Genomic DNA, 16338 nt, shown 5'->3' on the forward strand with positions numbered 1-16338 from the left:
GAAAAAAAAAAATTTCAAAAAAAAATAATGGATTTGAATCAAAAAAGCACCAGATTAGAAACTCAAAATTTCAAATAGTCACAAAAAAACAAAAAAACCAAAATTTCAAAAAAAATATAATAGATTTGAATTAAAAAAGCACCAGATTAAAATCTCAATTTGAACTAGTGTAAAATACAAACGAAAATTTAAAAAAAAATAATAATAGGGGAAAGTCCCCTAATAGTGCGCACCTAGTGCCTAAATCGCTGTAGCTCCGCCGCAAAGTCACCTAGGATCGTGATTTTTGGATATGTTGTAGCTCAATCATTCAGCTACATAATCGCAGAGTTTCAAAATTTTTCATTGAAAACGAACTGAGAAATTACACCTTAAGTAAAAAATGTCAAATGCGCACTATTAGGAGCCATGGGCGCCTTTAAGTGCGCAGTAGGGTTCCTAATAGTGCGCGATGTGTAAATTTACTTCAAAAAAATTAAATCTTGACAAAAATCACAATAATACGTTTCATTACTACGAGAACACTGAGAACAGATATAAAAAAACACTCACGCATTAAGCGTGAGAATACCGACTTTTCTCTAAATAAAAATATTTTACAAACGAATTGATTCGTTTTTTTTTTAAACACTTGTACAGCAATTGATTTGTTTACAATCGAATAGAATCATTTACAAACGATCGGGGATTGAACAAATTGATTCATTTCTAGGTGAATCACTCGCGAACGAGTTAATCAATAGTTACTGAATCATTCGCGAACGAATTGATTCGTATAAGTGACTAGTTCGCGAACGAATCGATTCATTTACTCAATTTTTGATGAATCATTCGCGAACGAATTGATTCGTATGAGTGACTCGTTCACGAACGAATCGATTCATTCACTCAATTTTTAATATATCATTCGCGAACGAATAGATTCGTATAAGTGACTCGTTCGCGAACGAATCGATTCATTCACTCCATTTTTGGTGAATCATTCACGAACGAATTGAATTATTTTTTGTGAATTATTCGCGAACGAATCAATTCATATGATTAATTTTTGGTAAATCATTCACGAACGAATTTATCAATTGTTAGTAAATCATTCGCGAACGAATATAGTTGATAAATTAGTCGCGAATGACTCGATTCATTGAATTATTTTTCGTGAATCATTCGCGAACGAATCGATTTATTCAATTTATTTTCGTTGAATTGTTCACGAACGAATTGACGGGTCTGTTAATCAATTGCCAATGAATCATTCATGTATTAATTTTTCATGAATCAATCGCGAACGAATCGAATTATTCGATTGATTTTTGGTAAATTATACAGGAACGAATTCGAAATAAGAAAATCGATAAATTTCAACATTTTCTGTCAAAAATCCATTTAATTAATTTTTGGTTAATTATTCGCGAATATATCGAGTAATTATCGAGTCCAAAATTGATCCGCGTACATTCGAAATAAAAAAATCGATAAATTCCAACATTTTCTGTCAAAAATCGTTAAAAAAATTTTTAAAAAAATTTGCTCCTGGGGTAAGATTTGAACCGTGTACCACCCGCTCATCAAGCCAACTCCTTCGCCACAGGTCCACCGTTGTACTTTTCCAAAATGCAATTTTAAAAGGTATACATGTTGACTACCTATTTGAAATAAGAAATTCGATAAATTTTCATTTCTATTTTCGTGAAATTGATCGATAAACGTATCGTTTAAACGTACATTGTATCAATAAAAATATCCTCGATTTTTTGTCGAACTCGAATTTCCAAAAATTCATCCGCGAATATTCGAATTTCGAAATAATACGAAAATCGATAATTTTATTTGGTAAAATGGCACATTGAAAAAATCATCAACTTTAAAAATTAATTACTCAAGAACAGCTTAACCGATTTTGATGAAATTTAAATTTTCACCCGTTGGATACTTGCCTAACATTTTGTCATCATCAGCATGTTTCAAAAGTTCGCAGCTTCAGCGTTTATTGAGCGACAAAATTTGCGGGGTGACTTTGCACAAAATTCATTAAAAATGAAATTTCTCAGGAACGACTGAACCGATTTTGATCAAATTTATAATCTTATAACTAGGTTACAAGCCCAATTTTTTGACATAACCATCATGCTCCAAAAGTTCAAAGTTTTCGAGGTTATTGAACTTTAAACTTTTTTTTCACAATTTTTCAAAATTCAATATCTAGAAAACGGCTGAACCAATTTTGATGAAACTTTGCATACAACTAGGCCTTTACCGTCCCTACAAACCAAAATTATCACCACGATCCAAAAGTTTACAGCTTTTGAGTTATATCGAAAAAACCAAAAAAAACTTATATATATATATATATATATATATATTTGCTTGCGACCAGACATGTCAACTATGCTTGGCATATATGCCGAAAAGTGAACAAAATTTTAAAATTGGTATAATTTCTGTTCTAAATCACTTATTAAAATTTTATTTGCAGATTCAGTCTAATATTAAAAAAATCTATGTTTTGAAAAAAGAAATCAGATTTTTAGCAGTGTTGTCATAACGAAATTTTTTTTTCGTTACGTTATATCGTTTCGTTTCAGATTTGTGAAATTTTTCGTTACGTTATTTGTCCGTTATTTCGTTGCACAGATAATTCCGTTACGTTATGTTTTTCGTTTAACGTTATTACATCATTTTGCTTTTCCGTTATTTCGTTATTTCGTTTCGTTTTTCGTTATAGCACAAAAATGCCCAAATGGGGGGGTTTCTCTGAAAAAAACTGAAAAAAGTACAAGGTTGGTCAGTATACCTAAAGTGTACCTAAATAGTGGGAGCGAAGCGATGGCAAAAGCTCTCATTTATGTGTGATTCAAAAATTCAAAATCTAAAAAAGTCAAAAATGAGCCCTTTTCTACAAAGTTTGTTCAAAATTCCGTTAAAAGGGGGAAAAATTTAAAATTTGAAAAAAAGTCTTACCTATTGAAAAAAAAGTAGGAGTTCAGTAGGACTAATGGGGCCAGTATAGGACCTGTCAGACACCTTGATTTTTCGATACATGTGTATTTTTCTGCTCATAAATTTTTACATCAATTTCATTTTCAACATTTCAAGTACAGTATTTTTCAATTTTCAAATAGTTTGAAAATTGAAAAAGTTAACTTTTTCAATTTTTTATTGATTAATCATTTATTTTTTTAATCATTTTTCCCAAAAAATTGAAGAAAAAAGTGAAAAAAAAAAACGGAAAAAAAACGAAAAAATAACGGAATTTTTTTCGTTTTCCGTTTCGTTATAGCATTAATATTTTTTGTAACGTTATAATTTCGTTACGGTTTCTTCTGCAACAAATTTCGTTTTCGTTTATCGTTACGTTATTATAACGGAAAAAATTCCGGTTTTTTCCGTTTTTTCGTTTTTTCGTTACGTTATGAATATCGTTATGACAACACTGATTTTTAGGCTAAATTTTGAAGAAAATTTTTGAAAATGGAGTCAAAGTAATTTGAATTATGAGAAAGTTAAGACACCAAAAGAAAGCTTAAACAGCATAAAAATTTTTGATGTTTTTAAATTTTCCATAGGCCAATAAAATACTGAAAAATTTCAAGTCAACTTTGTTGTCGTGTACACTCAGGATCGATGTATTTGCATACATCTCCACCAGCACATCACATTCTACTCACTACAAATTGACTGTAGACCCTGCGTTCGTCCTCGCGCCTTGATTTCTAAGCCATGCGCCCTCTGGTGGAAGTTTCTGAAAACTCATAGTTGACTTGTATAGTAAAATTAACCCATGACTTGTCAACTATAGTTTAGAAGTTGGTCAGTCCACTTGTATAGTAAAATTAACCCATCCAATAGTTGACATGTCTGGATACTAATACCTATATATATAGATATGCAAACGGTACCTCTACGTCACCTTTTATATACTCACGCGTTCTCTTCGTCACCGAAATCGGTGACGGAGGCGTTTTGCCGGTGACGAAGACGTTTCCCTGTGTATACCAAGTCCAAACGGTTTGTTTTCCCCTGAAACATAAAAGGGGAAAAGTTTGTCCGGTGACGAAAAGGTCATGTATACACCTACTGTATACAGATTTTAAAAATTTTGTTCCATCAACACTGACATACCCTCGACGTCACCGCATATAAACAGTACCTTTTGGTCACCGCTTTCTAAATGCTTCCAGTTGTGTTATATTTTCGTATTCGTAGCCAGCGTAGTTGTAATCTATTAGGCAAGGCAGCAGGTGACAATTTGGTATAGTCAATATCTTTTTAAATACACAAGGTCACGGAAGAGATCAGTTTATAATCGGAGGCAAATTGGTACCATTCTCGTAAATTTTTTTTGTATAAACTTAAAGCATGTAAATCAAGTGGGGAAAAGAGTATAAGCACTATTATAACTGTGCTGGTTACGAATATGAAGTAAATACACCTCCGGAGGCATTTAAAAGCCTGGTGACCAAAAGGTACTGTTTATGTAGGGTGACGTCGAGGATACTTAGGTCCATATATATATATAAACCTTATATAAGGAAACCTGAATTTTCGGGAATGGTCGTATCGTGATCCCAGACCCTCAAAACGTAAAGAAAAGTCACTCCCCGACCCAACTTCCACCATCGCAACAAATACAGTACTCCACTTTTCTTAAGAAAAGTCGGTAAAAAATGAGTACTTGACAAAAATTGCAAAAATAGTTTTACTATGAGTAGGGGTTATGTGTGAGCTCATTTCTGGAAAGATTGGAAAGAAAGCCCATTGTTCAAGTATTCTTTCACTCTTAGGAATGTCTCTTCACTGAAAACTAATACCCTTTAGCCTTTTACAGGTATCTAACACTCCATTCTATCAAAACAAAAGTCAAGTAGTGAAAAACCCAAGTGTATTTACAGGTTTTCTAAGATGCGCACTATTGGGAACCCATAGTTTAAAAATATTCTCTCTTTCTTTAAAAATTATTCTCAAAAAAACGAATTGATGAATTTTCAAACTCTTACAACCATATTAAAGAGGATAAAATTCCCTACAAAATGATATAATATAACATAGCTCATAAATTTTTGCAATTCGACGAGATCAATACAAATTGTTAACTTTTCACAAAAAAAAATTATATCAGAAATCGAAAATTCACATTTTTTGACTTTGCAGTCGTAAAATTTAGCCAAATGGCTTGTATGATACATCAAAATAATCGTCATGACACGCTCTTTCAAATGAACTAACTCACGATTTTTTCAGTGGTGCCAATCGCGAGATATGGCACTGCGCACTATTAGGAGACTGCGCACTTTTAGGGGACTTTCCCCTAATAGATAATTAATAAATTTGAGGTGAAAAGCACCAGATTAGAAACTCAATTTGAACTAGCCTAAAAAAAACAAATGAAAATTTCAAAAAAAAAAATTAATAGATTTGAATTAAAAAAGCACCAGATTAGAAACTCAATTTGAACTAGTCTAAAAAAAACAAAAACAAAAATTAAAAAAAAAAAATTAATAACACCAGATTAGAAACTCAATTTAATTTAAATAAAAAAACAAAAAAAAATTCAAAAAAAAATAATAGATTTGAATTAAAAAAGCACCAGATTAGAAACTCAATTTGAACTAGTCCAAAAAAAACAAAAATCAAAAATTTCAAAAAAAAATGAATAATAAACACCAGATTAGGAATTTGAACTAGCCTGAAAAAAACAAAAATAAAAATTTCAAAAAAAAAAAAATTTGAATTAAAAAAGCACCAGATTAAAAACTCAATTTGAACTAGTCTAAAAAAAACAAAAACAAAAATTTTAAAAAAAAGTAAATAATAACACCAGATTAGAAACTCAATTTGAACTAGTCTAAAAAAAAATAAAAATTCAAAAAAAATAGATAATAAAAAATGCATTTATAATTTTCAACTAAATAAAAAATGATAATAATAAAAACAATAATGATGTAATAATTACCTGTTTATTTTAACTGCAAAGCTGCAACCATTAAATCAACACAGGAACAATATAGGTAACACTATTCTTAACAGACACAAGCCATATAGGATACTAACTAGAATGGTGTATACTTCACAAAGGTTTCACATAAAATGAACTGTCAATTTGTTTTACTGCCAGAGGTAACCAAATAAATTGGAAGGAAACACCCCACCAAGCCACTCCCACTTGAAATACACAGCTGGCAGACTGGGGGTGTAACAGGGTACAATGCAACGCAGGTGTTTATAAAGTGATGATGGCTGGGGGTATAGCAGGGTACAATGAGCGGCAGGTGGTTTATAAGTCCCCTTTACCATTTTTTAGGAATTTATGCATTAAAATAATGAACTAAAATTGCAATTACTCAGCAATTACCCATCCGAATTGAATGAAAATACATCTATACCCTCCGTCTTAATGATTCTCAAATGGTGTCCAATAGGTACAAAAAATGGTTGGATAGCTTAAGAGAACATTCAGTTACAATGAAATTTCATTTCTCAAAGCGAAACCAATAGTGTGCTACGCACACTAAAAACACACACACATTGAGCACTTGTAAATATTTAGTTAATTTTGAGCCCAAATTCTCAAAATCTATATTGTATCTACGTAGGTAGATGGATGTCACTGGACTACTAGTTTCAGGAGGGGAATGAAGACTCCCTTGAAGCATAAAGCATCGTTGGAGCTAGTTAGAGCACCCAGTCCAAACGTTAAAGCAGTTCCATTCCCCCCTTCTCCCCCTCACCCTTTAGAAAAAACTTTGGTGGAACTGGTGAAATGCTAGCCCTACTAATGCAACCAAAAATTGTTTAGAGCACTCAGTCTGACGTTGGAGCACTCCCTCTCTCCCTCCCACTTTGGAACAACTTGTTTAGCCTCTCAAGGTCGTCTATATGCCTGTCTGGCCAATCAAGTGAAAGTCACCTTGCCCGTGAAGCCTTCGAAGGTCATTGATCTGTCTGTCTGGCCTCTCAAGGTCATCAACTTGTCTCCTTGCCTAGTCAAGGACATTTGCCTGCCTTCCCGGCCTCTCAAGGCCATTGACCCGTCTGACGGGCTTTCCAAAGTCGTCTGTCTACCTGTCTGGCCTCTTAAGATAAGATCATTGGCCCGTCTGTCTATTTGGCTTCTTAAGGTCACTGACCTACCAATCATGTATAGCCTATCATAATCGTCTGTCTTCCTGTCTGGTCTCTCAGGGTCATTGACCCGTCTGTCTGGCTTCTCAAGAACGTCTGTATGCCTGCCGGGCCTCTCAGGGTCGTCTGTTCGCTTTTCTAGCTTTCCAAAGCTCCAAAAATCAAATTGAAATTTTGTAATATTTGGAGACCATTTGGGCTCCATGAGTCGATTTTAAATTTCATAATTTGAAGGCAATTCAAACTACAAAAATTGATTTAATTTTCCATAGTTTGAAGGCCATGTGAATTCTGAGAAATGATTTCTAATTTAGTAAATTTAGAAGCCATGCCAGCTCTAAAAATTGAAAGGAATTTCGTGATTTGAAAGCCACAATAACTCCAAAAATAAAACAGGAATTTCGTAATTTAGAGGCCATGTAAACTTCAAAAATAGATTGATAATTTTGTGATCTGGAGTCCCTGGACTCCTGGAGAATTTTTACAGCTCTTTGGAAATTCAGATCATACCCTTTTTTGGTCTGACCGAATGAAATCTTTGTCCGCAGAATGCCATTGTACGTACCGTTTTAAAAGATTCTTGACACTTTCTTAGGTACCTACCTACGCCATTTTTGCAAAACTTTGTCGAATTTCACCAATTTTATTTTGTTGTTAATTTTCAGTTTAATACAATTTTTGCAACATTCTGGTAAATTTCCATCAAACTTTATTCAGTTTTTACTAGTTTTTACTGAAATTTCCCAAAATGTTTATAATTTACAGTGTTTTTGATCTTGTTACTTGTACCGGGTGACCGAAAAATAGTTGAAGTAAAAAATCAGTTTTTTCGTTTCAAAGAGTAATAAGCACAGTGAGAAGCTCGGAGGGTTGCATACATGCAGTACGTTTAGGAGCTCCACACGCAACGTCTTTGTTTTCTCCGAAGCAAGGCTTGTTGTTGGAACGCAGGGCTGCCAACTTGAAAACTCGAAATTTTAGCAAATTTCAGGAAATTTTAAAATGATGAAATATTTCAAAAGTAGTCCATGGAGCTGGTAGAGGTTGACGAAAGAAACAAAAAACCTCGTATAAACTTTTTGCCTAGCTTGAAATTTGAAGGGGCAATGATTTGGATTTCAGTTTTCAAATTAATGAGTAAATTATTGTCTCGTCATAAATTTTAAAACAATTGCAATTTTTAAAGATGGTTGGTGTTTGAACAGTAATGGACCAAGGGTGACATAGCAATTTGGATTTTTTGGATAAGTTGATTAGGGAATTTTTGCCAAGCATTTTTGTACTGGAACTACTTTTCGGTCACCCGGTAGGTAAAAAAATATTAGGCATTAAAAATTGAATCATAAAAACTTAAAATTACCAACAAAAAGAATAGCCTACCTATTTTATAAAAGTTGAATAACCTAAAACCTGTCAGAACCGCAAATCTATCTACCTACCATGCTTTTTGAATTTTCAATATTTTCCTTCGACTATTGAAAGTTTTGTTGAAAATTTTTAAAAATGGGAGAAAGGTTGGGATGTTTGATGTGTATTTCGAAAGTTCAATTAATCAATCATTTACGCTGAAAAAAATAATCGTCTGATTCAGCCACAAAAATGTGCCTATGATCTTACATTGTTTTTCCCTTTGTAAAAACGAAACGCAGAAACGATTCTCCATCTTCTTCGTCAACAACAAAACGTATGTATTTGTAGGTGAAATATTCGTAAGATTCTTCGGGAACGTCCTTTCTCTCCTTTCCTCAAGTAAAATTCATCCATCAAAATTTTATCCTCGCATTTGATGAAACCAATAAAATCGCAAATTTCAGTAACTTTGCCACCCAGGTAAACAATGTCCAATAATGAACAATTTTTGAGCAAATTATAGGTTATAGTAGGTATGCGAATAAAATTATGCACGCAGACGTAAATTGATTACCTACGAATATTTTTGATAAAAATGTTTTCATCGCAATTTTTCATATCAACCTAATGTGTTAATGATGAAAGATTTGTACTTGTTTTGCATTTTTGTAATTACCATACACGTACGAGTATTTCACAAATGGGAAAAAAATCACAGTTTAGAATATTCTATCCCAATACGGTTCGTAGGTATTCACTACAAACTACGTATAACTCTTTATTGGTTTTTAAAGAATGTAAACCGAACAATCCTATTTTTTAAAAACGTAATTTCAACCACTTTGTATAGCTTCGTAATCTACCTACGATAAGTTTGGTTTGATCTGTTCTGTACTCTTTGTGTACAAATATACTCGTCACGTTGAAAGATACTCACGAGCACGACTACATTTTTCACGTCGATCTCACTTTTTAAAAAACAAAAATACGTTATACCCATCTTTATGTATCCTATTAATGGTGTGTATTTCCTCCATAACTCTTGAGCAGAAGATAGAGAACAATAAGGTGTCATATTTGCTTTCAAATTCATACTTACATTAGTTACGTAATTTACCTATCTACTCGTAACAGTTCGAGTAGGTAAATCGTGTCAATGTTTTTCAATAAAATAATAAACATACATCAATCGTAAAAACAGCAATATAGATTATTCTAAAAATTATAATCGCGTCGATGTTACATTTTTATTTTATCGATTTATGCCATATTTTTAATCTCGTGCTCTTTTTTTCAATTTCAGCGACCTGTTTGGCAATTTGGTCTTCCTAACGCATTTGGATTTGAGTCGAAACGAGTTAACAGATTTTGAAGACAACACTTTCACTGATTTGAAGAACCTGACGAAAATTAATCTCAGTCATAATAAGTTGACTATGGAACGTTCGATGAAAATAGAAGTGTCTCCGTTCAACAAATGTACCAATTTGCAGTCGTTGAATTTGACCAATAATTTGTTAACAATGGTGTTTGAAGATTGGCGTAACACGATGACCAAACTGAAAACGCTGGATCTCAGTTATAACAAATTGGATAGTCTGACGGTGAGTGTTTTTTTTGGGGCAATTTTCATTCCATTTCCATTTTGTATACTTCAATATTTCAATAAGCTCATATTTTTAACCTTATATCGTAATTTATCTCTGTGCAGAGTGCAGACTTCATGTTCACATCAGCGAACTACCCAATCACGGTGAACTACAGCAACAACAAAATACGAACCATTAACTTATACGCTCTAGAATCTCACGTCCTAAGCCAATGCGATGGGTCACCCTGTACGGAAAATTCTCTACGAAATCGAGGCCTGTTAGAGTTCAACTTGGAAAACAATCCGATCAAATGCGACTGCGACGCTTACCATTTAGCTAAATACTTCCAAAAGAAAATGTCACCGGTGGTCAACAAGTTCGTCACTTTACTCCCCAATCAAGTCAAGTGTGATGAGCCCAACACCCTGAGAAATATTTCGCTCAGCGAGATCGATTTAATGGAACTTAAATGTCCATTGAAAGAAATTAGCGAAGCACGCAATCAGTTCTGTCCGGATAATTGCAGCTGCTTTTATCGTCCAGTCGACAATACATTTATTGTTAATTGTACGGCTACCGGTATGGAGACGTTTCCAGAACGTGTTCCGTTCATTGAAGGTTCTGGAGTTGAATTGCTATTGGCTGGAAATCGTTTCAAGTCTATCGATGGTCTTTCAAATCTATCCAAGACGGCGAGTATCACCAGACTGTCGTTGTCTTCCAATAAACTGAGAAATATTGATGATTTCGTGCTGCCTCGTGGATTAAAAGTGAGTTTCAATGTTCTAAAGTGTGTTGGGGTTTTGGAGTTGAATTTTTAGAAATAGGCGAGGGGTATTTATAAGTATCTGAAGGGGTGAGATGATGACGAAGAACTTTTCGAGGAGGGGGAGAGACAAATTACACTGACTCATTTGGAAATTTCTAGGCAGCAAACAAAATTTCAAAGGTACATGCAACAAATTTTCGTCACATTTCTAGAATTTCTCCAGTAAATCTCTCTGTTGTTAAAATGTTTGAAAATTAAAGCAATAAAAGGTACCCATAGGCATTCAAATAGTTTGAGCAAAAGGAGGGCTCAAGCTTTGGAAAAATTCGTAATTCAAAAGTCAAAAAATAAAACAACATTGTTTCTGATGCAAGGCATCAATTTTCCTGAACTAAACATTTTTCAAATTTGAATAATAGATTTTTAGAAATTTTAATTTGGAAATTAAAAGCAAACTGGCCCGAGCAAAACGAATATGTTGAAAACTAAAATGGCATGAACACAAAAAATGGTTAAAGTTGATGAAATATGACAGGATTTTAGCAAAATATTGCAAAAATGCCTACAATAAGAAAGTTGTATCAAAATAAAATGTAAGTTTGCCAAAATTGCATGTAATATGGAAATGATTGAATTGGCATTAAAAATGCTAAAATTCATCATGAAAATAGGTAGACGAAAAAATCGCAAAATAGCACAACATTTTCCGAAAATTGTTCAAAAGTTTGAATGGAATGACAACAGTTGAAAAAAAAACAGAAAAAAATCGAGAAAAAGTTTTCAAAATGGCCCAATGGCCCAAATGACAGAAAAACTGCTGAGATGCATGAAAAATTAATCAAATATTATCATCAGATAAAATCTAGCAAAAATAATGTAATTTATGATAAGAACTGTTTAATTGACATGAAAAGTCGCTGAAAACTATCAGAAAATTTATGATATTTCAGTTGAATTAAATTAAACAAAAGTTGATCAAAAAAAAAAAAAAAAAAAAAACCATTCGAACCAATTAAAATGTTGTAAAAACATATTATACTTAAACCTTTAAAAACCGATAAAATAGGTATCCAAAAATTTGAAAAATAAAAATCATCAAAACCACTTTATGAATTATGATTTTTCATTTAACTAATGTTCTTTCATGCTGTTCAAGTTTCACTTTATTAATTAAAATTTTTCTTTTTTTTCAACATTTTTTTGTGGAGTTTTTTTTTTAATTTTTGCACTGTTTAGTCAACTTTTACTCTTCTTAAACTGTTCTCGTGACACTTTAAAAATTTTTGAAGGTATTTTTGAATTTTTCAGCCTGTTTTATGGCGAATTTCAGTGATTTTAATTCATCCAAGCCGAATTTTGATGCAAGAAGAAAAAACACCAGAACATTTTATTTAAAGTTTGGACTATTTTTGGCAGCTTTTTGGCAAAAGAAACAGACTTTTTGAAGTTTTTGACAATTTTTGGCAACAAAGTGAGATTTTTTGCAATTTTGAGCAAAAAAATGTCAAAAAGAGAGACGTTGACAACTCTATTAAAAGGAAGGGCTTTTTGGTACATAATTTCTGGCAAAAAAGCAAAACTGTAGGACAATTCTTAAAAGAAGTGCAACATTGTGGTTTTTTTTTTAAAAAAAAAGTAACTGTTTAGTAATTTAGTTTTTTTTTTTTTTTTTTTTTGGAAAAAAGCAAGACTGAAAATTTTAGCAAAAAGCAGGCATTTTAAAAATTAGGTAAGCCTCCTTGTACTTGAAAAAAAAGATGCATTTTCGCAATGTTTGTCAAAAAATAGAAATTTTGGACATTTTTGAAAAAAAGTGAGACTTTTTGGAACTTTTTTGGGAAAAAATTCTAATTTTTCGCCATTTAGCTAGAAAGCAAAATTTTTGTCACTTTTAGGTAACCAGAAACACAACTTTGACAAATTTCAACAAAAAAACAGGAATTTTTGGAAATTAATGAAAACAAATTTACAATTTTTACAGTTTATTTTTCAACTTTTTGTTTGAGTAAAAAATCAAGACTTTTGGACAGTTTTTAGGAAAAAGTGAAAGTTTTCAGTAATTTTGCTAGCGAGAATTTTTGTCAATTTTTGAAAAATTGAGACCAGAATTTTTTCTCAAAAAACAACAATTTTCAGTAAGAAACAGGACTTTTTGGAAATTTTGACAAAAGGAGAGATTTTTTGCGTAACCAGTTGAAACAGAATAAAACAATACGTACATTTTTCTCAAATTATTCGCTTATTGATAGTATTAAATTTTTTCCTCCAAGAATCAAGATACATAGAAAAATGAAATGTTTGAATTTTTTTCAAGTTCCTAACTTTATAGTGACTAAAACGTTGAAAATTTCTCAATTTCCTTATAAATCTATCTTTATAAAAATCACTACGTCAAAACACTATTAATACCTACTTATTTTAGACCAGATTATACATTGTGTAGGAATCCGATAATCGGACACTGATGTAATGACGTCATTACTGTCATCGATTTTTTTTTCCCCAACTATACAAATAAAATGACGATATTTTCTCTAATGATCTAATAAGTAATTCAGAAAAACTGCATCAAAATCTACACCGTTACTTACATCCGTCTTCTTCTTTCCAATTAGTCAAATTTAAATATTTTGTAAAATTCAGCACCTACTAGATGCACAAAATTTAATGCTTCTTCTACATAGACCATTTAATTTATACTTTTTGTACGTATTTCCCCATAGGTTTTAGAGCTGGACAACAACGAGCTATCCTATCTGAGCAATCGAACACTTAGGCAGCTAAATTCGTCGGTAAACTTGACCACGATAACTTTGCATAAAAATCCATGGGATTGCAACTGCGACACGAAATATTTGTTGAACTTCATACGAAATCAATATAAAAAGGTAAGAAAAAAAAAGCACCTACATTAAAAAAGTACCTAGGAATAAAAAGCAGAGCGAGAGAGAGAGAAGGAATAAACTTGAAAGTTGAAAGCTTAGTTACCAAGTTTCGTGACCCATTCGCGTGTAATTTCACTCGATACAAAATTACAACCCTGAGACTGAACAAATTAATTCAGCAACGGTCAAAACAAAGGTATAATAATAGCCTTTATTTACATTACAGATTCCCAACCATCAAGATATCCAATGCAGAGAGAACGGTCACTCAATTATCAACCTTACAGAAGACGACCTTTGTTACATCTCGTTCACGATTATTCTAACTTGCATATCTTTGGCCATATTCGGACTACTGTCCGGCGCTGTGATGGCCTTATACTACATGTACGAGCACGAGATTAAAGTATGGATGTTCGCGCATAAAATCTGCCTATGGTTGGTGGCCGAAAAGGAAATAGATAAGAATAAACTATACGACGCTTTCGTAAGCTTCTCGCATAAAGATCAAGATTTCGTCGATACTCAATTAATACCTCATCTGGAGAAAAACGACGACCACAATTACAAATTATGCGTCCACTACAGGGACTTCAAAGTGGGCGAATTTATTCCTAGTCAAATCGTCAACTCTGTGGAAAACTCCAGACGTACGATTATAGTATTGACTTCAAATTTCTTGGAGAGTGTTTGGGGTCGAATGGAATTCCGAACGGCGCATTTGAAAGCTATCAAAGAAGGCTGTGCTAGGGTAATTATCGTAATGCTCGAAGACGTCAGTAATGAAAAACTCGATCCCGAATTAAAAGCTTATATTACGATGAACACGTATGTGAAATGGGGCGACCCTTTATTTTGGGAAAAACTCAAGTACGCTTTGCCTCATCCTCAAGCTTATACCAAGCAACGTACTTCTAATGTTGCTCCTTTAAGCGCGTCCGAACTCAAGAAACAGGAAAAAATCTTCAACATGGATGAAATAATTAAAAGTAAAGCTTGAGGAATTGACTATATACGAATTGTTAAACCGGTGATTATAACCTAAGCTATTGTTCAATACTCCCAAAGAGGTGTGGAGTGTCCGGTGAAATTGTCGTGTGATGATTATGATACGATGTGATTTTTTTTCTACGTATTTGTTGTTTTTTTAAATGTTGATTCGAGTGTCTAGTGTTGTGAGATGTAATATGTGATGTTTGATGTTAAACCTGGTGGTACATTGAGAATTTTTTAAAAATTTATGGCAATTTTTGATCAGTTTATATACTAGAAGAGAGGCGAATTTACTTTAACGTGAATTTAATGACATAAAAAGTATTAGGAATTCCTGGTATATGATCTCATTCTTTCAATTTTGTCAGCATGTGCCACTGGTTGAACATATTTTACATCCATAAAACTTTTGTCTCGATTACCTTTTACAATGAAATGGAATTTCATACTCAAAATACTGATCCGAGCTGATGTTGTATTATTTTTGAACCATATTTGCATAAATCTATCGACAGATAAAAAAAATTACAATTTTAAAAAAAACAAAACCTCTGTTCTCAGAACATTAAAACAATATGAAAAGTACATGACTGCTTCATATGAATAATAAGTTGATCTGTAATTCTGTCAAGAGAGAAAATTTATACGTAACTTGTTGAACTCTGAATGCAGTTCGGTACAGAGGTACGATGTTAGTTATATATAGTTAATCATTTTTTAAAAAATATCTAGTCTATTGCCACTCCTGATTCTGAAGAATATTTTAGTTTATACAATTAGAAGAACTCGTAATTATTATTATAATTTTATAAAACGATCTTTTGCAACATTTTCCACGAAGAAAGAATTTTTTTTTAAATTTAGGTAGGTAAATATTAAGTACATACTCGTACTTTGCTGTAATACTTATTATGCGCTGCATTTATATTTTAAATTCGAGTAAAATACTTACTTACCTATGCGTTAACTCTAAGCATCTACTTAATTTTATTATTGTTTATTTTTAAATGCACGTTGCCTATAGTAGATAGGATTTAAAAAGATGGCATTACTCATTCCTTTGCAGTAATTTAATAGTCATCGTTATAACCGTGTTTGGAAGTAAGATGATTTTGATCTGTGATCTCAGTGGAAATGTTATACTTAATAAGAGTTACAATTATTTATTAAACGGATAAAAACTGTAAAAAAAAATATATCTAGAAACTATTCAGGTAGATAGGTATACTATAAAGTATAGTATACCTATAAATATATTTTAAATAACGTGCATAATTATTATACTTCTGGTGTATTACTTATGATTTGTATAATGTTACCCAAGTTTCACGACTGTAACGTAAAAATGTTTCAGCAGTCAGTGGAGTTAAACTTGGACTGATTTTTTTTTTTTTGCAGAGTTCTTGTAAAAATTTTCTAGAATATTCGTTTGCTCATTATGTTTAGATTTCAGTATCGTTATGTCATTATGATGAGATTCCAAGATGTGATATTTACATTATTTTTAAATAAATCGATTTTCTCAAAACGAAAACTCGTATTTATTTTATATTGTTCAAAGATAAAAATAACTGTTTTTGGAAATTTTTCCAATTTTTCAACGATTTTTGGCAAAACTTGAATAGGTAGG

General features: G+C 32.3%; 1 protein-coding gene across 1 annotated transcript in view; it reads left to right on the top strand.

The window, feature by feature from the left end:
* LOC135847230 (protein toll-like) overlaps positions 1–16242 on the top strand; it is a 40095-nt gene extending 23853 nt beyond the window's left edge. Inside the window, exons 3-6 of the mRNA XM_065366679.1 lie at positions 9773–10073; positions 10181–10831; positions 13554–13718; positions 13942–16242. Of these exons, the coding sequence (XP_065222751.1) occupies positions 9773–10073; positions 10181–10831; positions 13554–13718; positions 13942–14715 (1891 nt within the window). The 3' untranslated portion in view covers positions 14716–16242. The remainder of the gene's footprint in view (positions 1–9772; positions 10074–10180; positions 10832–13553; positions 13719–13941) is intronic.
* Positions 16243–16338: the final 96 nt, after the last annotated feature.

Source organism: Planococcus citri, chromosome 5 (genome assembly GCF_950023065.1).
Source record: "Planococcus citri chromosome 5, ihPlaCitr1.1, whole genome shotgun sequence".
Lineage (NCBI taxonomy): Eukaryota > Metazoa > Arthropoda > Insecta > Hemiptera > Pseudococcidae > Planococcus > Planococcus citri.